We start from the raw sequence: 25,621 nt of genomic DNA, 5'->3' as shown, positions 1-25,621 counted from the left end.
GGTACCTGAGACTATAGATTCAGATAAAGGGCCACATTTTACCTCAAAGGTAACACAAGATTTGGCTAATGCACTGGGAATAAAATGGGAACAACATACCCCCTATCATCCTCAAAGCTCGGGACAGGTGGAGAGAATGAACGGGGAAATAAAAAAGCAATTAACCAAACTAGTATTAGAGACCAAGTTGTCGTGGGTAAAATGTATACCGCTGGCCCTGCTGAATGTTAGGACACAGCCACGAGCAGATATGGGCCTATCTCCTTTTGAAATGTTGTATGGGATGCCTTATAACCTAGAAAAGGTACAGTCAAATCCCAATATAAGTGATCAGAATTTGAACCACTACTTAACTATTTTGGCAAAGTACAGAAAAAGTTTGTGGGAAAAAGGAATGTGGGCCCAGAGACCTCCTCTAAATCTTGTATTACACCAGGTTCAGCCAGGAGACTGGGTGTTAATCAAGAGCTGGAAAGAAAACCCTTTAACCCCAAAGTGGGAAGGCCCATATCTCACCCTGCTTACCACAGACACTGCTGTACGGACAGCCGAAAGAGGGTGGACTCACGCCAGCAGAATAAAAGGACCAGTGAACCCTTCCAACTTCCCTGAGCATCCACAGAACCCTCAGTGGAGAATAAAAGGACCCCCAGACGGCCTAAAACTAACTCTCACTAAAACCCCAGAAATGGGACATCACCCTGATGACTGAGCAATGGGAAAGACTGGGACGGGCTGACCAAAGGAGAGTCCAACAGAAACTGTCATTAATTCTGCAGCCATATTTACTAAGTTTAGCACGCTTCAATTCGGCAGCTCGAGAGGCCATAACAAACCCCCCGGACAACTGGGTTTGGTGGATTGAGACTTATAAATATCAGGAGGAACCTTCGTTCCGACCCCTTAGACGCAGTCCATGTTGTAATTGCGGCAAGGAGTGCTGCGAAGCATGGGTAGCGTTCAGGTGCGGGGGTTGCCATAAAGTGTATTGGACAGTACAAAGGGTATTGAATGAATTGCGGTGTGGGCAATGTCGGAGTAGAGACCTCAGAGAGGACGACTGGAGTCTTGCACTAGAGCAGGAAAATAGAGTACCCTATTCTCAATTTAGGGCAGTTTATGAAACCCCAGAACAATTGTTATTAGCCTGGGCTCGATGGGAAGTCAAAGGATGGCTGCGTAAGTGTTCAGAGATAGCTCACTCTCTCATAGTGAGTACTAAGTGTTTATATACGGTTCCCTCCCTGAGAACTTCAGTAATAGGACCTATCCCAGAAGGCAAGACTCCAGAGGACGCTTTAGCGGACCGGGTTGCGAAATTATACTTATAGCTGATAACTGTAAACTTAGTTGTAAGGAGAAGTGGTGGATTCACTGCCAGAGGGGGAGGGGTTCCCCGAGGTGTACACCCACCCTGTCGAGAATAATAGAGGGATCTAACCAACCGGGGTTTTGAAATATAAAGTAGCCACCTGGGAATTAAGAAAGAGACCCCTTGCGTGGCGGAATATCTATCCTAAAGGAATGGATCCAGAGCTTTACTGTTATCACCCTATCGAGCCCTCTATTCTGCCTGCTGTCGATATTTTGGGGACCAAGTGCTGGAAAGAAAGTGGGAGAGAGGAGTTGAGCCCATCCCCGAGGAAAATTCTTGCTGCCGAGAAGATGAGTTACCCCGTAGCTCGAAGCAACCGGGTTGACGGGTTAGGCAGAGGAATGATCCATGGGGAAGGGCGACTCTTACACGGCACCAGAAATAAAGACCACAATATGACGATGGCGAAACTGGGCGAGGGGAATAACAGAGGGGAGAAGGCAAAGCAGAGAACTAATAGAATGAACCACTCTGGCAGTGGGTCCTTCCATTTTTCCAGGTGGGGCTGGAACGTGTGGATAATGCTAATGATGTCTGGGGCAAAAGCCAGCGTGTCGCACGAGCCCTTTAAATGGTCTCTAGTTAGATGGGAAGATCAGAAAGTAATCAAGAACCTTACCCAGCCAGGAGCCCCGGCCTTTTGTGTTTACTTAACTGAATTGCTCACCATATGGCCCGGAGATGTTCCAACAAGCCCCCACAACCCCCAGAGACGATATAAAGCCTTTTACATGTGTCCAGCCTCGAATCCCGGGAAGTCTTATTGTAATTACCCTGGATATAATTATTGTGCATATTGGGGATGTGAGACTATAGCACTGGGATTCTCCCCCGGAGGAGGGCCGGATAGATACTTAAGGGTGAACCGTGGGCCCCCAGGATGTCAGGACCCACGTTATGGGTATGATGGGATAATAAATGGAGGAAACTCACGGTGGTGCCAGTACATATGTTTAAATGTAACACAACCTGAAGATTCTAGTTGGTTCATAGGGAGAACATGGGGTCTACAACTCTGGGAACCAGGAAGGGATAGAGGAGGGATGATTTTGATAAAGAAGGAGGCAGCACCAGTAGATAGTCGAGCGGTGGGGTCTAATAGCTTAATACGGAATGCAAACACTTCCGAGGTGGGAAATTCCACCGCGGGATCAAGTGAGTGGCCACTAACTGACCAAACCACCCAAGAGCATAGCATGTTATGGAAAGTAATGCAAGCAGCATTTGGAGTTTTAAACCATACAAACCCAAATTTGACAAAGGAATGTTGGTTGTGCTTTGCTGTTGCTCCTCCCTTCTACGAAGCTATAGGTACTACAGCAGAGCTTCGCAGAATTAATGGATCTAATCCACGAGAATGTTATTGGAAAAAGGGAACAGATAGAACTCCAGGTATATCAGTAGCTCAAGTAACAGGGAAAGGGAAATGTATAGGGAAGATCCCCAAAGACAAACAACATTTGTGTGACATCATAGCAGACACCGGAAAAGGAAAAGGACAACCCGCTCAATGGCTCCTCCCGGCAGAGAATGCCAAATGGGTGTGTAATACTTTGGGAATAACTCCATGCATATCCATACCTAATTTCAACGAATCTTCTGAGTACTGCATACAGGCGGTGATACTCCCCCGGGTTATATATCACCCAAAGGAGTACGTATACGAACATCAGACCGTGTCCGAATATCATTTGATGAAAAGGGAGCCCTTCACAGCCTCAGCTCTCACGCTAGCTATATTGCTAGGGATAGGAGGAGCAGGAGTAGGAACAGGGGCGGCCGTTCTAATAAACCGGCAGCAGGGAATGAGGGACCTAAGAGTGTCAGTAGATGAGGATTTAAGTAGAATTGAAAAGGCCATAGATGGACTAGTAAAATCAGTAAGATCATTAGCAGAAGTAGTGCTCCAGAATAGACGAGGGTTAGACTTACTGTTTTTGCAACAAGGAGGGCTGTGTGTAGCATTACGAGAGGAATGTTGCATGTATGCAGATCACACTGGTATAGTAATAGATACCATGGCCGAGCTCAGGAAGCAATTGGAAAAACGTAAAAAGGAAAGGGAAGCGCAGCAAAGCTGGTATGAATCATGGTTCAACCACTCTCCTTGGCTCACAACACTCCTGTCCACTATAGCAGGACCCCTAATATTATTCATCTTAACATTGACCTTTGGGCCCTGTATTTTCAACAAACTAATTAACATAGTAAAAGGAAGATTAGAGGCTGCCCATCTCATGCTCATTAGGGCGAAATATGAACCTTTGAATGGAGGGGAGACAGAGGATTACCTGGAACTCAGCAGAAGGGAGCTTGCCAGATTCAGTGAACAAAAAGAGTAAAATAGAAGAAGGGGGGATTGTGATGGGAATACGACCTTTTTGTTCACTAAAACAGGAGGGAATATATTGTAAATAAGTAACTGTCAGTTGGAATGTGATAACTGTGAGGGGAACATGACCTTGTTGTTCACTAGAAACAGGGGGGAATATAGTGTAAATAAGTAACTGCCAGTTAGAATGTGATAACTAGCTTACGAACTTGAGAAACCGCAAAAGACAAACACTGTTGAGCTAATCAACCACAAGTTGTTCCAAGTCTTAGGCTCAAGGACTTCATCAGCGACCACCAGAAGGCAGGAGAAGACCCCCTGGCAGCAAGGCGAACATGCACGGAGAGAGACACCGGAAGGAGGAAGGATGGGGGCATAAAAGGGGAACGGAACAACCCTCAGCGCGGTAGTTGGTGGAGCGAGGACTCCCCTGCCGCCCAGCGCTGCATTTTGCTTTTTCTTTTCTGTAATAATAAATTGGCTTTTAATTGGCTCCGATAGCCTGTTGTGCTCATTTATAACACTGACATCAGCCCCTCTGCCCTGCCCCAGCTCCCTTTTTGCCTCCAGAAAACTTTGAACAGAAGTAGCACTTAGGTACAGTTCTGCACATGCTGAAGTGGCAGAAAGGTGACCCACATGTTGCTCTAGGCACATGTGCAGCAAGGACAAAGAAAGTGTTGGAGGGGCTGGCTCTCAAGGCATTCACTCATGCAATAGGAGCCCTGTTTCTGAGAGGCACAGCCAAGAGTGGAGCAGTCAAGCGTGGAGAACGGGGGATCTCCTGAGCCAGGGAAACCCTGGGGAACAGAGAGACGCAGACACCGGGCAGACCCCAAGTGACACCTGCTGCTGGCGCACAGGCACCGCGGGGACACGCACACTTTGGGGTGAGCTTGCTGTGCTTTACTTCAGTATGAAGTACACAGGCATTCTGTTTCTCAGAAATCATTAAATATGTATAAATTGCTCGAGTCTGCACAGTTAGTTTCTGAGGGTCTACTGGGGATCTTTAGAGACCCTGGGTGTTCACTGAGCTTTTGGACTTTTGTTGACCTTTCATTGTGGTCTTCCATATAGTAGTCATTTTCATCTTGGTTGTCTGAGCAGCAGAATGTGTTCTTGAAGAAACTGTGTTGTTCTGGCTTGGCTTGGGACATAGAGGGTTTCAGAGCTTTCAGAGTTCCACTACCCACTCCTCCCTCCTAAGCTATTTGCAACAATCCCTCACAGAGATCCTTTCAAGATTTGTCTTGGAAGTCTCACTTCTAAAACTAATTTTCTTTTCTAGGATAAGAATGTTTGTTATTACAAATATTTGCAAAACATCTCATGAAAGCTGAAATACAATGAATTATCACACAGAAAAAAATGCAAATAGCAACAATTCCAGCACGGGTTATAAATACTTCTGTAAGCCTTTAAAGGTCTGGTAGCCATGAGGAAAGCCAGTCCCACCTAGAGTGGGGACTTCTAGCCTTCTCCCATTCTTACACTCCTTTTTCTGACTGATGATATGCCAGATTGCTGGATATCAAATCAACAGCATTCTTGTAACAAATCCAGCAATTTGTAACCTTTACTCAGGGCTCAAGGCAGTAGCTGTCTTTAGCACCACGTGTTTTGTTCCAGGAGTACCACCTGTTACTTTCAGGTTCTGTTCAGGGAGAACCAGTGACTTCCTTTTTGTGCTGAACCAGACATAACCATGTGGGGCACGTAAACTGTCACTTTTCTTTCCCATTTATTTTCAAGTATATTCTATCAATCAGGACCATGGTGGTTCCTGCTTGGAGGTACATTGACCATGCCTTGAGTACATTGTTCAGTTATTTTTTGAGAAATACGCCCAAAATACCACAGGGTTCCTTCCTTCGTTCCCATTCTTTGAGCTAAAATGGGGCTACTGTGCAGGGCAAAGGCACTCATGGATGAACAGTGTAAAGGTTTTCATCAAATCTGGTAACTCCAGAGTAGGGGTTGTCATCAATAACCTTTAAAAGATATGGAAAGACTGTATGAACTTCAAAACTAATACAAGATATCATTGAAAATGAGCTTTGGATGGTAATATTTAACGCATTTTAAACAACATGCTTTATTACTTCTCCCTGTAATGCCTGGACAACTTATGGCTGGCACTTATTTTTGTTGCCAGCTGACTGAAATCTGGAATAATCCTGGGTATGGGGGAAATGACAATAAAACCATCATAAATTGAATATAAAATGTTTTTCTACATGTGTCAATAACTTCAATGGCCATTTGCAGTCAGCACAAATGTCAGCCTGTAATTGTGATCAGAGCCAGAGCTGGCTGTTCCATGTCAGCTCCTCCTGCAGAGGCTGTGGGGGCCTGGGCATGCTGCTGTCTGGTTTCCTTTTAGGAGACTGGGATGAGGAAAGGTCAGGGGGTTTTGTCAAAGAGATGATGTTTGAGTGACCATGTACGTGCTGGAAGCCTCACAGACTGACAGGCCCACGACAGGAGCGCCCAGTGCTGGGAGGGCTGCACCTTGCTGCCCTGGTGAGAGGTGTTAAGCTGCTCCTTCGCCTCCGAGAGAGCCAAGTGCAGCACTTTAGTGCAGAAACCCTTCACTAGGCCTGGTTTGCACAGCTGCAGCACCTGGGGTTGGTGGAGTGCCCCTTTCTGCACTTGGAAATGGGCTGAGTCAGTCATGGGCCAGGGCAGGGCATTCCCCACCTGGGCCCATTGTGAATTCCCTCTGCCCCGACTGTGACGCGTCCCGCTCCTCAGTGACATCCCGCCCAGCCTGGAACATGGAACTCCCCGTTTCCAAGGACACGTGGCCATTGTCACCGGCACACGGCAGGACCGCTCAGACCCTTCGGCGGCTGCAGCCAGAGCGGAGGTGTCAGAGCGACAGCGAGTGTTGTTCCAGCTTTGGTGGTTCCAGCACTTGTTGTTCAAGAGGCCGATCCACACACTGAGTGGAGGTAATTATTTACAGTTCTGGGCAGAAAGGGGGAGCTCAGGGGCAAATTCACAAAGCTAGCACCACAAGAACCAGAGTGTCTTAGTATTTATACAATTGAGCAAAGAAAGGAATTAGTGTTCAATGATTGAAATTCTCCTAGTTCTCTTCATAATTAGTATTTTGTCTACTGTTAGGTAATTTCCTTTCACTTCTCATGCCCAATAGTCTGCATGCTCAGTCTCCCCCTTATTTACAGTGAGGGGTTTCTTGAGTGGGTGGCCATGGTCTGCCCCTGCTGGAATGGTCTTTTACCCTGTCACAGCTGATTCAGCACAGTTGCTGTGTTGGCTTTATCAGTTTGTTCCTTTTCTCAGGTGTTCTGCCAAATGCCCTTGTGTCCATAAATCCGACATTCTTTGTGTCCACCATCAGAGGTGCATCCTTCTTCCCAAGCCTTGCTAACCTCCCCTGTGTCTGAGGTCACTGAAGGCTGTCAAGCCCTACACCTCACCAAGGCAACTGAGCCAACAAGTAACCTGCCTTTCAAAGGCTGGGCCATCCCTTTGAGCTTGGTGTCTGCTTCTTGTTTCATGGGGGTGATCTCCCTTCTTCTTGATGAGCCTGGAAAGCCACCAAGGCCAAACATCCAGGAACACATTTTGCTAAGAAGGATTTTGCATTTTGCAGCCTTTGCAGCAGGATCAGTGTCTGTGGCAGCGGGAGCAGCCGAGGCAGAGCAGGATGGCAGAGCTGCGGGCCTGGGCAGGATCCAGCGTGTTCCGCAGGGCCCCAGCGCGCGCTGCGTCCCGCAGGGCCCCCAGCAGCACTGCCGTGCCCGTCAGGGTGACCCAGAGGCCCCAGGACCAACAGGTGAGGGGCAGCTGTGGGGCTCTGCGGGTCGGCAGCAGGTGGGGGCTTGGCCATGGTGTTGGTGTCAGGTGCTGCTGAGCCCGCGGGACCTGTTGGGCAGGGCTGGGGCCCCACTGCTGCTCCAGGGCCCCTTGGAGGCAGCTGCCCGGGTGGGAGCCACTCACAGGGATGACCCGCAGGAGGTGCCAGTGGATGTGGGAGGATCTCTGATGGATGTGGCACTCAGGGATGACACTGAGGAGGTGCCAGTGAAAGTCACATGTTCTCCATGCTGGGACACTTGGGAAATTCATGCCTGGGCATGGCTCTTGGCCACAATGCATGGATTTCTCATTGTTCCACGTTGTACTGCACTCACCAAACATGTCAGGGTAAAGGAAACTCTCTAACAGTATTTTCTAGTATTAGGAGGAGGTATTAGTATATTCCCAGTTGTGATGCCTAGTGGAGAACTCCAGCCACATGCACATCATTTTCAATGCTTTTCCACTCTTTGATACAGTTTTAGCAAACATAGAAATTAACTTTCATTGGTTCTAAATTTCAGTTCCACTAAATAATATTCTATCTTCTATTTGGGATTGATGTCTCCTTTCTCATGCTAATTAGTCCACATTTTCCAGTCCATTTGTCATAACTTTTTAGATACAACTCAGCCAGTTGTGCCTTCAGAATGAAGCAGTTGGATGGCAGCAGTTGTTTTTGTTAAAAAATGTACTTAGGCTGAAAAAGATTTTACAGATTTTTAAACTCCACTGGAATGTGACACAATTTGTACTAAATGATTACATCAGCCAAGTAACCCCAATTTTGGTATATCTGTCTTACCAAGGAGAAACTGTTTCCACTTCACATCTATTCAAAATTCCATCTAGAGCTGAGGAAAAGAGAAAGGGTTTTCATGCCTCTTGAGAGTTGAAATTCACCTCATGCAGATGAAATTCTTCTTGGAGCTGACTCCACGATGTACTTCCATAGTGCCAGATAAATCCCAGTGTTGGGTCCTGCCCCGAATTCTTAATCTTTTTGTGAACCACTCTCACCTGGATTGTTAGCTGAGCACTGACCAGTTCAACTGTACTCAGGCACTTGATTTCAAGGGAAGCCTGTGCCTATAAATTCCAGCAACTGGGAAAAGATGACTTGCTGCTTGAAGGCTTGGCTGCATTAGAGGCTAAGTGAGGGTTGCTCTCTCAGGGCACTTTTGTAGCTGTCTGCTTTCAGAGGGAGAAGTGTGTCAAAGCATCCCTTTTGAGTGATGGGACAGCAAACCTTTGCAAGTGCAGCTCTTGTTTAAAATGAAGGGCCTAGTTAATCAGCAGTAGTGGAGAGTTGGCTGAAGATTTTACAGAAAATTTCTTCTTCCTTTTAGCCAAATGCCCGCGAGGTGTTGCACAATGGAAGTGTGCAGGATGTCAAATTGTATAACCCACTTGGAGGTATGGCTGCTTTTCATATTTTGCTCAATGCCTGTAAGATTTTCAACTTGGCAATTCATTTTTGCAGTATATTCTTGGGACAGGGGATGTCTTGTGTTCAGAGCTCTCAGCTGGAGGTGGTTTGGCCTCAGGTCAGCCTTGCAGTCTCTTGTCAGTTCATTCAGGCACTGGTTTGTTTTCCCCTGAGAAACCTGCCAGTCCTTCCTTGTTCCCATACTGCTTGATGGGCTGGAATTTGGAGCATGGATGTCATGGTTTGGACCCACTCCGTGTACCTAATTTCACTGCCTTGGTAGCAAATGTGTTGGTTTTGCAGTACCTAGGCACTGCCATTATCCATTAAATTTAATTGGAAATTGAAAGAAAATGACCTTGAGGAAGTCGCACAGAGAATTTCATAAGGTCAATATGGGAAACTCTGCTTGATTTAATTTTTTGTCTTGGTCATTAATAAGTCAGTGTTGCCACAATACTGTGTTGGGTTCTTTTCAAGGATATTGGAAGGAAGGCATTGATGTCATCTTCCCAGCAGATTCCATCACTTTCGACAAAGCACAATGTGCTTAGGTGCTGCCATTTGTTGTTAACCTGTTCTGAGTGCTGTTTCCCCAAGGAGCCTGGCTCCAGGCAGACACCAGGTGCACATTCCCCTTGAGGCACTCCGTGGTGCTGCCTGCAGCAGTGAGCTGAGCCAGGTACAGCCAGCTGCCCTGAGAAGAACAGGCTCTCACCTGGCTGTGGCTGCGGTCACCTGCCTGCAGGGACATCCCTGCCCCTGCACGTGCAGCTCTTGCTCTGCCTTAGCCTAGTGCAGAGCATTTTGAGGCAGCACCATAGTGATACAACACTAAACTTCTGAATTTCTCATTCGGGACATTCTGTTTCACATGTGAATGAAGATTTGTGTGATTCTTGGTGGTGGTCTACGTAAATCCTAAGGGAATATTTAACATTCAGTAGCTGGGTGTGAAGGCTGGCAGTAGTGAGTCAATTGTGGAACTTGGGGCCACTTCTGCTTTGGGCTGGCACAGAGAATCTCAGGTGGGACATGTCTGATTGCTGGTAGGGTACAGGGTGCCTTTGCAATATGATCCATTCAGTAGCAGTTTGGGACTGGGCTTTGTCACAGAATCAGTGAATATGCCGAGTTGAAACAGAATCACTGAAGGATATTCAAGATCAGCTCTGTTCCCTGGAATATCCATCATCATTTAAAATCAACTTTTTTGCCTTCTCCCAGCTTCCCATTTGACACTTCTTTTTCTTTTTTCCATTCCTTTGGGAAAACAAGATGATGTGAGAAGAGCCAAAGCAAATGCTTCATGTCCTGCCCCTGGGAAAAAGAGAACAAAGCCCATGAAGCCTGCAGAGAGTGAACAGAATCCTTGCAGTGCTGTTTATCGCCGGCCCTTCAGGGACAGGGTGATTCATTTGCTTGCTCTGAGGACTTACAAGAAGCCAGAGTTACTTGCTCGCTTGCAGAGAGATGGAGTCATGCAAAAGGACAAGGGCACCCTTGGGAAGATCCTTCAGCAGGTGAGATTGTGGAGTTGATGTCAGCAATTTTTCCACCACACTAATATTTTGTTCCTAATTGTCACTTGTTATTCCACTGTTTCAATTAGATAGTAATGAGCAAGTTAGGAAATGCTCCCTGTTAAGTTTTTCCATCAAGTTTATCCAGAGGTCTCAAGCTGCAAGTCCATGTGACAAAAAGAAAGCAAACTTCAAACCTTTTGGGCATTGTTGTTTTGCTAGAATAGCTGGTAATGAGTAACACTTTGTAATGTTGCTGCTCCTCATGCCTTATTCCTTCCCCTGTCTTTTCCATGCATTGTTTAACTGCTTCATGGAGTAACTTCACAGGGGTTCCTTGACTGGGGGAAATGGTTTGTCATGGCACTTAAAAGTTCCTGGGATAAGTTGCAGAGCAGAGAAATTCAGGAACTGCAGAGGCCAGTATCTCATTTGAATAGGGTTGGTGGCCCATCAAGGGCACTTGGCTTCTGCTGGGATCTGTGGGGATTGCCTTCCAGGAAATATTGTTCCAGACAAATCCTCCATGATAGAGGTGGTAGCCAAACTTTGAGCAGAAGGTTTCTTTGCTGTCACGTGGATTAAATCTCCATCTTTTGGAGATTTAAAAGTCTTTTGGAACCTAATCAAGGGAGGAAAACTCAACATGGCTACACTTTCAGTTGATCCCACAGGGACTTTTAGGAACTCATTTCCTGAACCTATGAAGTTTGTTGCTGGGTTGCCCAGGGCAGTGGCAGGGTTTTTTCACCCTGAAGACATTCACAATATTATGAGAGCCATGTTCTGCCATCTCAGCTGAAGTAGTCCATTTAGATTTCAAGTTGATTATAAATTTTCAATGCCCAGCCCCTTAGAAGGTAAAGGATGAAAACATTTTCTCCTATTCCATTGCAATGTTTGAGGAGAGTGCCTTGGAGGCAATGTGCTGGATGAGGTGTGAACTGCCTCAGGGTCTGAATTCTGAAAGGGCTGTGTGAGCAGCCCTGCACCCTGAAATGCCCTCTCAGGCTTTTGTGGACATCAGAGCAAGTGGGGGTTTATGTTGTATAAATCTCAAATGGGCAGTGTGAGCTTGCTGAGATCTGGTACACACACACTTGCCTCCCTTCCAACACAACCTGAGTTCTGCTTCTAGGAAGTGAATCCCTGATTCTGGGTATCTTTGTTACTTTTATATTTTTTACATCTGTGGAGAAATGTACATCAACACAGACCTGTATTATAAATGTCTACCACGTCTTCAAGGAGAAAAATCAAAGTTGTGACAGATGGTGGCAGTGTATTAGATGAGTTATTCAGCGTGTTGCAGGGATCAGATTGATGGAGACGTTCCAATGGGCTTTTCTATTGAACTCTGAGCAGGTGTCAGCTGATGAAGTCTGAACCAGCACTTTTGATATCAATGCTCTTGAGGTTTTACTCCATCATTTTACCTTTATAAGTAGACTTTGTATTTGTCTTGAGGAAGGTATGAACCACATTTCTTTTCAAAGGAATCATCAAGGCATGTGCACGACCTTCTCATGGCAGGACTTTGCTGGAATGAAGTCTGGCCCTGCCACATGAAGAGGGACTCTGGGCCTCACTCCCTCTCCTTACACATTGTGGCACTAAATGTTGTTTTCAAATGAACGCTTGCCAGATATGAATGGAGATGCTTGGTTGTTTCCAATTGGTGAAGCATTAATATGGCTTAAAACTCATGTGATAGAGGAATAATTCAGCTCTGTGCAAAAAGACATTGTTGAGTTCAAATTGGGTGCTCAAAAACAGCTGTTCAGCAACAATCATATTTCTGTAGTGTGCATGCAGCAATCATAATGAAGACTAGTTTTCTGAAATGTCTGCCCATAGGTAGCCAAGTGGAATCCAAAGGAGAATTCCTTCAGTCTGAAGGAACATCTATTTCACACCCTTCAGACTGATTGGCCTGGCTACACTGACATAGACAGAGAGAATTTGAAGTTAATACTTTCTGGGTAAGTTCAGTCTTTGGGAGAAAAGGAAAAAAAGGCTCTGGATATAAAGCCAAGATTCTTAGAATATGCTGAGGTAGCAGGGACCTGCCAGGATCCTGGTCCTGCACAGGACACCATGAGAATCACACCCAGTACCCAAGAGAGTTGTCCAAACACTTCTGGAAGCCTTTCTGCAGTGACCACTGGCCTGGGGAGCCTGTTGCAGTGCTCGAGCACCCTCTGGGCCATGAATGTTTTCCTGATATCCTGCCTAAAGCTCCCTGAACTCAGCTTCATGCTGGTTCTTTGAGTCCTGAACTGAAGGTCTGTTTTCCTTGCATGGAAACAACTATGACAGTTGCTATTTAGGCTTTTTAACATGAACTATTGGATCATCCATACAGAAAATCAGCTCCATCTCAGAACACCACCAACACCAGCCAAGCGACATCTCTGGGACCTTCTGAGAGAGACACTCCAGCAAGACCTGCTCAGGTATTTTGTGCATTTTTAATATTCTGGACTGTATGGTAAATTTTAGCAGACTTGCTGGTGGTGTAAAAGCTGTGATGTCAATGTGCAGGATCTTCCCTCTTGGGAAAGACTTTGATGGAGCTCCTGAATGGGAGTGTCTTTCTCCCAAAGCATTTTAGCTCCAGACTTGAAGTAGGACTTGCTAAGTGCTAAGATGAGAAAGGAGGGATGAGATAGAGCCTGTATTTACCTGCAGTACTTGCTGGTTGGAATGCTCTTTTTAGTTAAGAAATATGTGTTTTCAACCTTGGCCAGTTCAGAAATGCTGCCTTTTCAGAATGGGAGCAAAAGCTGACCCTGCTCATAGGTTCATGAATGAATTATGTTTTTCTTGTTGCAGAAACGTCCTCTGGCTTCCGACTTGACCAGTCCTGTGACGAGCAAGAAGAGGAGAATTGGTCACCGGCCCAGTCATGTCCAGGCAGCAGCTGGTGGCCTCTTTTCTTCCTTCCTTTTGCCTTCCAGATCTCTTTATCCTTTGGACATGTCTCCAAGTGTTGTCTCCGTTTCCCCCACCACCCATGTCGTACAACAAACAGAGAAATTTCATCTTTCTACCATCCCAGCACCTGTCAGGGTGGAAAAGGAGATCCCCAATTCAAATGGGAAAACAAATGAACTGGGGAGGCTGAAGCAGTTGCAGCCCTTGGATTTCAATGAAGGTATTAATGTTCTGGTTTCCCTGACTCCTGTGTGCATAACTGTGGTGTAAAATTTGGTTATTAAGTGAAGATTAATAACCCAAATTAAGGTGCAACTGCCACCCTTTTCCACAGTCAACAGTAAAAATATTATTGAACAGGAAATGCAAAACTAGGCAGACAGAAAGAAATAAGAGAAGAGAGGCAGGGTGAGTGGAAGAGAGAGACATTCAGCAGGAAGATATCATCCCGACATGGGCCCTCTTTCATCCAGCCACTCCTTCCTCATCCTTGGTCTTCTCGGTGGTGGGGGTTCCCAAGTCTCTCTGGAGGTACCACCTTTATACTGACCAAGATTGGGGTATCCACAGGGTGGTCACAGCTGTCCCTACATCTTGGGCTAGAAGCCATGGAAGCAGTGATTTTCCACAGTCTCGGCAGTTTATGGAAATACCAAAAGCTGCAAAAGCTACAAAAACCTATAAAACCTGGGCTGTGGTTTCCTGGAGTTCTACTTTGAACTACACTGTGAATTCTTCTTTATGCCAGCTGCAGAATTTCTTTCTTCAAGAGCTGTGGAAGTGGTACAGACTGAAATCAACATTGAAAAGCTAAACAGAAATGCATAAAGAACACTTGATTTCTGATGACAGGGACACAGGCAGTAGGGCAGAGTTCAGTTGCTTTGTTAAATCTGTCGCTTGTCTCTTTTGGAGGTTGACCTTGCAAATTCCAAGTTCGGTTTGGCGTGGAGGCAGGTTTAGAGTGTGCAGATGCCTCTTGCAAGTGCTGGTGTGCTTGTAGAGACAGGTGCTTTGAGATGGTCTTCCCACATTTCTTCTGGACATGCACACGGCACCTGCAAACCTTGGGATGCCTTTGAAGGATTTCTGCTTGAATCCATAAACACATGAGCAGCTTTTAACAGGAGGCAGTAACAAAATTCTGCCTAGCTGGTGAAGGAAAAATCTGTTCTGTGTTTCAAGTTGGGGCTTAGGCTGAAGCTTTTGTGTGGACTGAGGCATGAGAGCAAATGCACTTTTGGAAATGAAATGCTCACAGCAAAGGCAAGTTGTATTGAACATGCTCTGACTATTGGTATTTCTGTCCACTTTTATTACCACTTCTACACTTCCTTTTATACTTCTGCTATACCATGTAATAGTTTGAACACTAAAATCAACAAAAGCAAGTGGAATGTGACATGAACAGCTCTTTCCTCAAGATTTAAAGCTCAGGTGGCCTAAAGGTTGGCAAGAATGGCTGAGTTTGAACATGATTCGTTTGGGCCCCTGGAATTGGCAGGGAAGTGGGGATAAAAATATGGCATGAGAAGAACTCATCTTTTTTCTTCATTTTTTGTTAGAACTTCGATGTTGGTCTCTCTCAAGCTGTTGTCTTTTGTGAAGCTGCATCTGTTGCTGCAAGAATTGAATGGCTCTGCAGATGACACCTCATGCTTTATATATGAGAAAATATATAGCTGGGGCTAACACTGTGGGAATGCACAACCTGTAGGATAAAGTGGCCATTCCCTCTTTCTAAACCCCAGGACAGGCTACTGTGGAAAAGGTTGTGTGTTAACATTAATAAATGTTACTGCTTCTTCTGAATAATTTATTGTGAAAAGAAAGCACTGAAGGACTTTCTCAAGACTGTCCAATGGGGATCTTTTGGCCTTTTAGTGATGTCCTGATGAAGAGTGTCAAAATTCTGCTTTTCTGCAGGAACAAGAAAAGATCCTTCCATTGCCTCCACATGCTCTGCAACAAGCAACCAAGCAGACTACTTGAGGTGAGTAAAATAGCAATTCACTCTTGCCACTCTCAGTGGGGTGCAGTGTCCATCTCTTTGCTGTACTGAAAGAATGAGTTTGAGCAGGTTTTGTTGGGCCTCCAAGGCTCAGAGCAGAGATGAACACCGAGGTGGGTTAGGCCCGGACGGGCCCTCCCTTCCGGCAGTGCAGCTGCACAGGCTCAGCTGCAGCAGTGCTGCTGCATCCCCTCATGGCATTTGCAGGAGAGGAGGGAGAAGTGTGTGTGTGGTATAAAGCCCTGGAAACTGCTCGCAGCTTGTGTCAGGGCAGTGGTGTTGGCAGGGGCAGCCAGGCCTCCTGCAGCTCTGGGGCTCTGGGGCAGCTGCGGCCTTTGGAGCAGGCGCGGCAGGGCCCCGGCTCACATTGCTCTGGGACCGCCCAAAATGTGGAAAGGCATCTGTGGTTTTCCTTTCAAAATTATCTTGGATATTAATCAGGTGTATCAGGCCTGGCATGCATCCTTGGCACAGGATGTTGTCTGTCCTGCTACTGAATTTTAACTTGTTAGCAATTTACTGCTTGTCAATATTAATCTCAGGGTGGTTTGAAGGAATTTATTCCAATGTGGAGGGAGTTTTTGTCATCCAATAAGAACCAGACCTTCAGGCCCAGAGGAGCAGAAGCATTGAGAGTGAGAGTGCTGGGAAGTGGCATCTATTATTCTCATTGCCACTTCATCTTGGATTTGTATCATGAGCTTGATAAACCTCACACCTGCTGATTTGAGGGAGAAGGGAATGAAGAAAGTTTGACTCCCATCAGTGGCTTTAAGCATTAATGAGTTTTGCCCTCCTGAGGAGCTGATGTGCTTTGGGTATTTCTTCTTGTAGTTTCTGACTTGACTAGAGGTTTTTTTTGTGGCTTTGTTTCCTTTTGTGTGTTAGAAGTGCCTCAGTTCCCAGGTCAGTGATGTAACTGCTGTCCACTATCAAATATTATCATTAACTCTGCTTTGCCCGTAGACAGGCAAGAATGTAGCTCAAAAGTCCAACTCTGTGCACTCAACTCCATTAATACATTCCTTTACAAAAATATTTTGCAAATGAATTTTCGCAGTCATATGTAACTTAATTAAGTTTTTCCAGCATAGGAAGAGATTATAATTTAGTAATGATTCTTCTCTTCCTGAAGCTGCTGTGTTTGTTTTTCCTTTGACATTTGAAATGAGGGCACATAATTTCTAAATGTGCTCCTGCTCATGAAGGAAACCTCTACAATGTCAGCGATTTTGAACTAGAAATGGGCCACATAGAAATGTGGCAGATTCCCAGATCTACCTGACCACATTCTCTTCATGCACACGAGCTTGAAAGCAGAAACTCTCAGTCCCAGAGCCACTGACTCAAAGCTTGGGTGTCTGTGTTTGACATTACCCTGTGCTTGGTGTCAAATTATATGTGTTTTATGGAATTGAAACACACTCAAATGTTCTCTTAGAGTTCACTCAGAGAAAAATGGTCTCATTTTTTCCTTTAGAAAATATGGAGTCATTGTCTCCTTGGAGCAACGCCAGCGCTACAAGGATGACTTCAATGCAGAGTATGAGGAATATCGGAATTTATATTTTAAGATTGACAAGACCATCAAGAAATTCAGACAATTTCAGGAGCAATGGAAGTCTCTGACTCCAGGCTCCAAAGCTTATCAGGTAAAGAAGGATAAAACCATGAAGACTGTGCTTCATCATATCAGTGTTTTGGATTCCCTGGAGCTGCTCAGTGAGACAAAGGGAAACTGTGGAACTGGCAAATATGCTCAGACACTGCTTGGGCTGGGTCTGATTTTGGCAAGTCCCTGCCCAAAAGCCCCGGTTTGAGCTGTCTATGAAGAAACAGTTGTCCACGAGGTGTCCCAAGCAGAGTCTTAGAGCATGGGCTGCTTCTGTTGCCTATTGAGAGGCTTAATTACAGATCTTGGGTGATGCTGGGAGATGGAGATTTGTTTTGCAAACCTCCCAGAAGAGTGGTGGCTCACAGAGAAGAAAATCTCTAGAATCAGACTGAGTGTACTTTTACTATTTTACCAAAGTTTATATTTTAAGGTGGTAGTGAAACATTCTGATTGGTTTTTTTGGTTGTGTTTTTTTTTTTTTTCTTGAAGATGCTTCGTCATCGAATCCTAGCAGATTATCAGCAGTTACAACAGGTACGTGTGACACCAGACCTGCAGGGCCATGGCAGCTGCTGACTCTGCCTCAGGGCTTTCTTAAAGCAAAGGACATCAGATTCTAAACTCTGCAGAAGTGTTTGCATGCCCTGATTTTCTTTTGCTTTCTCCTTCACAGGGTAGCCCCAGCTACTCTGAAATGAGGAGCAGGTGCCAGTACCTCCACAAGAAGCTGGCCCATATTCAGAGCCGCATTTCTGAATTTGACCAGCAGTGAGTGGAGTACTGGCACCAGACATCTGCTTCAGCCTGGTGAAATCTGTGACATCTGGATTTTTTATTTCAATGAGAAGATTAGGTTTTTAGGATTATTTAAGTTAGTACAGATTCATAGGCTATGTTAGCACTTTGGAGTAGATTATTTCTTAAAAATGTAGGATTAGTTCAAAGAAGTTTAGTAATTTTAAGAAGTTGAAAGATGATAGTATTGACTATTAACAATAAAGAAATCTCACTATTGGTAATTCCTTCTCTCATTGTTGCTTGTATCATATTTGGATTGGGTTTCTTCTGGTCACTTGTTTTCTTCAAGTCCTAACTTTGTCCACTGAAATAAATTTATCAATAGAAGGCACTACTATGAAGTTGTGCTCATTTTAAGTAAAGATTGTGGCAAATGGACATTCTTTATGATATTATAGAATTCTTTATGGTTCTTGTTAATTCAAACTCCTTACCTAAAGTGGTGGAAGGTCTAGAAGTTTGTACAACCCTGTCCCCAAATGACCTTGTTGTGGAGGGTTGCAGAGGAGCTCACATGGGCTGCTCTAAGCTGTCAGCTGAAGCAGCTCCCAGGACTGCTTGTAAATCATGGCCTCCCCTTGTCAGTGAGCAGAGGAATATCCAGTTCTTTTGCAAGTGGTATGTTAAACACATTTACAAGTGTTGGAGGCAAGGTCCTTCAATGGGTTTTAAAGAGAAGTTGGGTTCAAGTGTCCCTATGCAAACACTGTCCCTTTTTTAGCACTTTCAAAACTAGTCTGTAACACCAGTCTTTCTAGAGAGATACAGATGTTGATTCCTGCACAGACCTATGAGGACATTGAAGACTAGATCTTCTCCTAAGTTTCCTGCCATTTATTTATTCAGCAGACAAGGTGAAGATGTTACCAGCAATGTTACCAGCAAAGTTGGTTTTTGGAGAGAGATGAAATTGACTGAAGGAGGATAATATTTGGGAACAGTCAAAGGTGGCTGTGAATGCCCCTTTCTTCCTTGCAGAGCATTCTACAAATTCCTCCATTGTCCCCAAGCCAACGATGTTGAGTCCCTGTATGTGAGAGCCCTTGGGGTGTTTTGTGATTGAACACCTGAGCCATTGTTGCCCTTCTGTTCTCCTTCAAGCCAAGTTGAAGAAAATGTCACCTCCTAAACCCGGAGACTTGGGTCCATTTTTGCCTGGCTCAGGGGGTGCTCCTCCAGCTCTGCAGTGCAGCAGCCCCAGGGACGCTGCCGTGGGGGGCATGGGGTGAATTGTGCTGGGGTGCCTCCCCTGGGCCTGCTGGCTGCTGCTGCTTGACAGAGCGTGCCAGAGTGCTGCTGCCCAGGGTGGGCTGACACTGAGGACTTTTCATGGGTACCCCTTCATGACATATCTTTCCCTTGATGGGATTTCTTCTAACTCACTCCACACTGCATTAGAAAGTTTTATTTCCATGCTTAACAAATTGAGGCTTCAAATTCTCATCTATATTTTCCCTCCAGTCCCTTATGTGTTGGGGCTGGCTTCCCTTAGGGGCAGGTGTATGAATGTACTGATCCCATCCCCTTTTATTGCTGCAGGAGTGCTTAGGAACACTTCAAATGGTCCTTTCCACTTTTCTTTAGGTGCCTTTTTACTCTGCTTTCTGACATAAGACACAGTTCCCAGGTTGATGAGGAAGTGCCTGAGACACTAGGGATGGTCAGAAATTTGTGGAAAGATGAGAGCACTTTCCACAAAGATGATAAAAAGGGACTGAAATTATTCCTATCATAAGACTTTCTCTAGAAAGGATTGGAATGTGTAGTGCCTTCCATAGAGCATTTCCTATGGGCTCACTTTTTTCTTTAGAAGCCACTGGAATTCTGAACCTCAAGAGAGCCAGGGGAAGCACTGGTGGCTATTTCAGTGTGTTTCCCTGGCCACTTTTACTCATTTCTGCTTTTAGACTCTGATTTGTTCTCTCAGCCTTGCTGCTGGGAATGACCTCCAGGGGCTGAGTAGGTCCCATTTAACTGGGAGTGTTTTACATAACTTTTGCAGTTTCAGCTCTGAAATGAGAATCTGTATCTGATGACATTCCAAAAGGACTCAAGGAATCCCAAATCTTAGTAGTTTTTCTTTTATTATTACTTGAGCTAATTATTTAGGCTTCTTGTTTTTGTTGTTGTTGTTTTGGGGTTTTTTGTGGTTTTTGGGGTTTTTTGTGTTGTTGTTTTTTGGTTTTTTGGGGTTTTTTTTGGTTGTTTTTTGGGGTTTTTTTTGTGACAAGGAAAAGCCTCTGGCCATGCAGAAAATGGTTCCACAAACTGTAGAAGGATTGCTGGCTGAACAATGCCATGACATTCTCCTGTGGGAACTGGACAACCTGGCCTGCAGTTTACAGAGTTACTCTGTACTGTCCCCAGAACAAGACAGACCATGTGCTGTCCTCAAACAGATACATCAAGGAAGAAGGAGCATTGTGCCCAGATGAAACCAAATGCCAAGCACATTGTGGGAGCCCCTGCAGAGGCTCTGGCTTGGTGGCAGAGGCTGTCACAGCACTGCCAACAGCAACTGTGCAGCCAGAGCCGCAGAATTTGTCACTGCTGGCCTGAAAGTGCCAGCCCTGGATGGAAATGTCAGCAGGAGCTCATGCTCTGCCTCCCCGTGCTGACAAATCCCTGGAATCCCTCTTGCTGTGCTCTGTGGCAGCACTGCCAGAGGAGGCAGAGGATGTGACACATCCTCAGGGACACCTCGGGCTGGCTCTGGGCAGCAGGACCTTCCCTTGGCCCATGCTCACTTCTGCAGACAGCTATGGCCATGATCCTCAAACACTCCTTGATTTTTGGGGCAAATCCCTTCAGCTTTGCTCATTTAAGGCTCTGCAAGGGGCCAAAGACTCAACCCTCTTTTTCTGAAAAAGCAGATGGTGGGCAGTTCTTCAGTCCATGGAATTAAAAATAAATTCTTTTGACCCAAGTAGCCTCCAAGCACATATTTTGGGAAGGAATTACTTTCCCACACATAGTGCACTTTCCCTCTTTTACTGCTAACAAAATCCCAGTGTTTGATACAAACAGCCCCAGGATATGTTCATGAATAGCTCATCAAATAGCTCACAATCAGCCCCTTGACAAAAGCAAAGTGTGATTTCTAATGTAACCAGTTAGTTTGAGTTTTGAATGTTTTGCATTTGCAACTGAGGCCCTGTAAGCAATTCTAATTGTTGTCAGTAGGTGAGATACTTCTGAACAAAATCAGTTTTACCTGGCATTTCCTAATGGATAATAGTCATACAAAAGAATGGATGTTTGGAGAGTGTGTTTTTATAATGTCGTATGTTCAAGGTGGGACACACACAGAGTGTACAACATCTCTCCTTTATACTTTTCTTTTATAAATACATAGTTCTAAGAAATTATAATTTTTACTTGGCAGGAAAGGTCAAAGACTCAGTAGTAAACACCTGTCAAGCCTCCTGGACCTCCGTTCTGGCCATCCACAGTCATAGGGTGCTACTTCAAATTATTTTTTTCAGTCAACAGTAGCAGACATAAGCCCCAAGGCACCAACCTGCCCCCTTTCTGTATCATCAGCAATAGAAATCAGTTTTAAATTATCAGAATTTCCAATTCCCAAATGTCAAAAATTATGTATTTTCACATGCAAACTATGATGACTTTTGCTGATGTTTGTAACATTTCACAGGGCCAAAGATGATTTGGATTTCTGAAGTTTTACAAAATAGAGATACAAATGTCATAGAAAGCACAGCAAGGATGAAGGTTTAATCACCCTGAAAAAACCCTCTCTGGCTGAAGTGTCCATAGAATCACAGCTTGATCCAGAGTGCACCGACAGCACCTTACCCTGTCCATGAGCCATCCTGGAAATGCAGAGCATGCCAGCCCCAAGTCTGGTTCTAGTGCCCGTTCTTATGCACAATTGTCTCCAAAATCTGCAGCAGCACAAGCCAAGGTGAGGGCAAAGCCCATTCTGAGGATGTCTTGGGGACCCTCCACGCCTGTTCCAAGCACACAGGGATAGCAGGTTCTGCCACAGCAGCAGAAATTACATTATGTGTTAGTAAATGCAGCACTTAGAGTAGCAACTAAATAGTCCTATCTCAGAGTTAAATGTTCAATTCTTCATAAATGCAGTACCTAAACCAGTTAACTCCCACCTACACCCCAGACATCCACTTATACCTGCTTGTGTAAATTGTATTTTCCACTCCACTGCCTAGCCCTTCTCTCAGCACAGTCCTCAAGCCCTCAACCAGGCACAAGCCAACTTCTCACCTGGCTGTCAGTAATTACCAAGCACCTGCTGGTAATTACCTGAGCACCTGCCCCACCCACAGCAGCTGTGCAGGGCCCTGACTGCTGGGAGAACAGGCTTGAAATGCAGACCTGACCCCGCACCACAAAAAAAAAAAAAAAAAAAAAAAAAAAAAAAAAAAAAAAAAAAAAAAAAAAAAAAAATTGCAACCTTTCTGAACAATTTCAGACTAGTAAAAGAGCAGGACATAGAGAGACTTGTTTATTCCCTTTATTCCCTTCAGGCCAATCAAGAAAAATTTTATATCCTTCTCTATGAAGGGAAGTCATGGCTTTTTTTTGGAGCAGAAGCATGTTTTATCAGCCCACTTTCCTTCCTCGTTTGTCCCTGCTCCCCACGAGGCCACTCACTAGGCATATATAGAAATACCTGTGTCTGAAAACACATCTACATGAGTGCATGACTTGCACTGCAGCAGTTGAAGGCATTGTTTTTATTGCACAAAGATCACAAACCTCTTCTAGAAGAACTGTAGAGTTCTTACTATGGAGCTGTAAGAACCCTGCCAGCACATCTGCTGCTAAAGCAACAATTCCAGCTTTGCAGTGGCTTAAGCGGGCTGAGACAGAAGTGTTGCTCCATCAATGCATAAACCACAACAATGCAGTGGGGACAAGCCTTTGTTCCAAGTTTGACTGAAGCTTTGGGAAGCAGGTTTGCCTGCAGAGGGCACACAGAAGCATGACACCTTTGCCTCCTGCGCACCTACAATTTCTACACCATCATTATCATTGCTCGGGTGACTGAGCAGCTGACAGTGTGTGACAGATTGTCTGTCATGTACAGAAAGTCACAGAAAGAAGAAGGGAGGGATAAAACATGGAAGATCACAATGCAAAAGATGTTGAAGGAGTGTGGCAAGGATTGAGGATTAAGAGACAGAAATAAGAAGAGACCATACCCCTAAACTGTCAAGTGCTGAGGGGAAACTGCAAGTACTTGCATATTTGAGCTCACCACCTGGACTTGCATGCCTTGTCCATATTACCATTATTTCACTAATTTTTCTTCCTGGACAAGCTGCCAGGTCCCCAGTACCAGTCCTACCTCCCTTCCAGCAGTCTCTGTCTGGGCAGAGTCAAAAATAGATCAGGGGTTACCTGTTACTCCATAAGCATTCAAGACAGCCAAAGAGCTTCCAGGAAAAAGGCCATACTGAGTGCCCAGGAGAAAGAGATTTTAAGCAAGTGGAAGAAGGAGGTATTGATTGAGGATCACAGTTATGTTGAGGTTTAACCTTTCAAAGGTTTGTTTCTTTTGAAAGAGAGATTTTTGGAGCTCCCTTGAGTTAGCAATATGAATTAAGTACTTAAATTTTAGCTTGCAGAATTATGTGTTGAATTTTACCCTTTTACTTAAGAAACCTCTGTCACAGTACAAAAAGAATAGAAAAATGCAAATATCAGAAGCTTCTTGCATAGAGAACAATACTGGGAGAAGACCAAGGATGCAGAAACCCAGATAAAGGGGCTCCTCTGTCTCCAAGCTCATCAAGACCGACAGACGTACTCAGATAAGCACCAAGGGACCAAAGCACACGCACAAAGGAGAAAAGTTGAAAAGTTCAGCCATAAGGATGACCACAATCTTTGGCCTCAGAGACCACCAAAGACTCCTATGTGACCCCCACCATGAACAAGGCATGTTCAGAAGGGCATGGATCTAATTATCATGCCAGGCGAGGACAGGCAGGGCCAGGGGTTGAATATGCATGAAAAGGTTGAGCAATGTCATCTATATGGAGCACCTTTGTGAATAAAAGATGGGGCTCAGACCAGGGCTCAGGGCACAAGTTTTCAGGAGAGCTGTCTTGCTTGTGCCGGGTGCTGACAATACAGACCCACTTCATAACTACATCAGGTTGTGGAGTCTATTTATTCCACCTATGGCTTCACTTTTCTACTGAAAACTGCAGGTGAGAAAGCCAGGCAGAAAAGGGAAGGAGAAGCCACGTAAACAAACCCATAGCTCTATACAAGGACAGAAGCAGATTTCATCTTCACCAGGCTCAAGAGACTTGAATTTGCTCTGGCATTCTTCACATTCATTCTCCTGTGGAAGAGCACGGGGCTCCCATTACCTGAGAGGAAACGTGCTCTGATCCTGGCTCAGGCACGGGCTGTACAACCTGTGGCCAGTCCCGTGCTGGTGTGGCTGGAACAGCTGCGCTGTGCTGTGAGCTCAGGAGAATGGAGCTGTGGCTGCTGCCACCCTTGGCTGTGTTTGGGAAGCAGAAGGTAGGAACATCAGTCATCTGTTGTGTTTGACTTTATTGTTATTTAAGATTGTAGTAAATACTGAGCATGAGCTGGGGTCCAGATTGTAATTGCACCTACCTCACTGGGGGCTCCTGGGGAAGCAGTTTCCTTGAGAATCAAGCTCCTCTCCTCCAAAGGCACTTCCCCAAATGTCTGCATTTCCCAGAGAACACCAACACACACTTAAGAAACCCTGGCAAGGCTGAATTACTTGTGCTTCTTGCAGCACAGGCACTCCAGCTCGAGCTCATCTTCCTTCCCCCAGCTCTGTGTCGCTTCCTTCCCCACGCCCATGTGTCGCTTTGGGCGCGCAGCCCCGGGCCCCTACAAACACGAGCTGCCGCTGCCTCTGCACGTGCCTGAACTCCTGCCTGCGCTCACGGCAGCAAAACCAGGCTGTTCCCAGCCAGGGAGTGGAGCCCTGTTCCCACAGGAGGCTCTGCTCAGCCTCTTGCAGGACGCTCCGCTGTGCACGCAGCACTTCTCCTGCCCGCCCAGAACGCTCCTGGCACAGCAGAGCACAAGCTGGCCGGCTCTGGGCTCAGCACACCCCAAACACAGGCACAGGAAGACTCAGCCGCTGTTTTGCAGCCATGCCCAAGACAGCTGGGAAGGGTCCCCTGCCTCTGGTCTCACTTGGCTGGCTTTCTGACTGGGCCTGAGGCAGGGGCTGCGATTCCTCACTTGTGGGGAGAGCAGAGCTGCCAGAAGCGCACCCAGTCTGCAGGCACTGCCTGACAGCGCTGCGGCCACTGGGACGCTCGCGCCTCTGAGTCACAGCCACTGCACTGCTGCTGCTGCTTCATTTGCTTTGAGGCACACCCAAAGCTCACTGTCAGGCCACCATGGTCTCTGGTTCTGCCCTCTTCCTGTCCCTGTGTGTGCATGGAGAATTGCTGTGCTTTCAGGAAGCTCTTGGGGAGAACTTCCAGCACCGCAAGCTCCTCTGCCCTCGGTGGATGTTTGCCATGGAAGAGCATACTCAGGCTGGCTCTTCTAAATCCCAGGGTTCTTGTTCCCTTCAGCGTACTCAGCACGATCTTCAACTCCACGGTGCTGTGCAACTGGAGCAGCAGGACAGGGACCTTTGCAGCCTGAGCTGTCCTTGTTCCTCTCTGCCCATGCACAGACGACGGCATGGAAGAGAACGGCAGCAGGGCCCTGCGTGTCCCCGGGCTCAGGATTTGTGCTGCTTTAGCTCCATGGACAGATCCACGAGTCAAA

At 45.8% G+C, this 25,621-nt stretch overlaps 1 protein-coding gene across 3 annotated transcripts; it reads left to right on the top strand.

The window, feature by feature from the left end:
• The first annotated feature begins 6,581 nt into the window (after positions 1-6,581).
• Positions 6,582-18,072, top strand: LOC135292895 (RNA polymerase II elongation factor ELL2-like). Of its 3 annotated transcripts, XM_064406960.1 has the most exons (10): positions 7,379-7,515; positions 8,888-8,954; positions 10,246-10,490; positions 12,348-12,472; positions 12,856-12,946; positions 13,326-13,647; positions 15,354-15,420; positions 16,919-17,090; positions 17,543-17,587; positions 17,727-18,072. In XM_064406960.1, exons 1-10 carry the CDS (start codon positions 7,387-7,389, stop codon positions 17,823-17,825), a joined length of 1,362 nt encoding a protein of 453 aa, XP_064263030.1. In that variant the 5' UTR covers positions 7,379-7,386; the 3' UTR covers positions 17,826-18,072. The 3 variants fall into 3 exon arrangements, with proteins under 3 accessions (XP_064263031.1, XP_064263030.1, XP_064263029.1); XM_064406961.1 differs by lacking the exons at positions 7,379-7,515; positions 17,543-17,587; positions 17,727-18,072 and adding an exon at positions 6,582-6,664 and having other exon boundaries at positions 16,919-17,529; XM_064406959.1 differs by lacking the exons at positions 17,543-17,587; positions 17,727-18,072 and having other exon boundaries at positions 16,919-17,529.
• The last annotated feature ends 7,549 nt before the right edge of the window (positions 18,073-25,621 follow it).

This window comes from Passer domesticus, unplaced genomic scaffold, assembly GCF_036417665.1.
Source record: "Passer domesticus isolate bPasDom1 unplaced genomic scaffold, bPasDom1.hap1 HAP1_SCAFFOLD_55, whole genome shotgun sequence".
NCBI lineage: Eukaryota > Metazoa > Chordata > Aves > Passeriformes > Passeridae > Passer > Passer domesticus.
The sequence above is the reverse complement of the archived record's forward strand: the minus strand, read 5'-3'. Positions and strand labels throughout refer to the sequence as shown.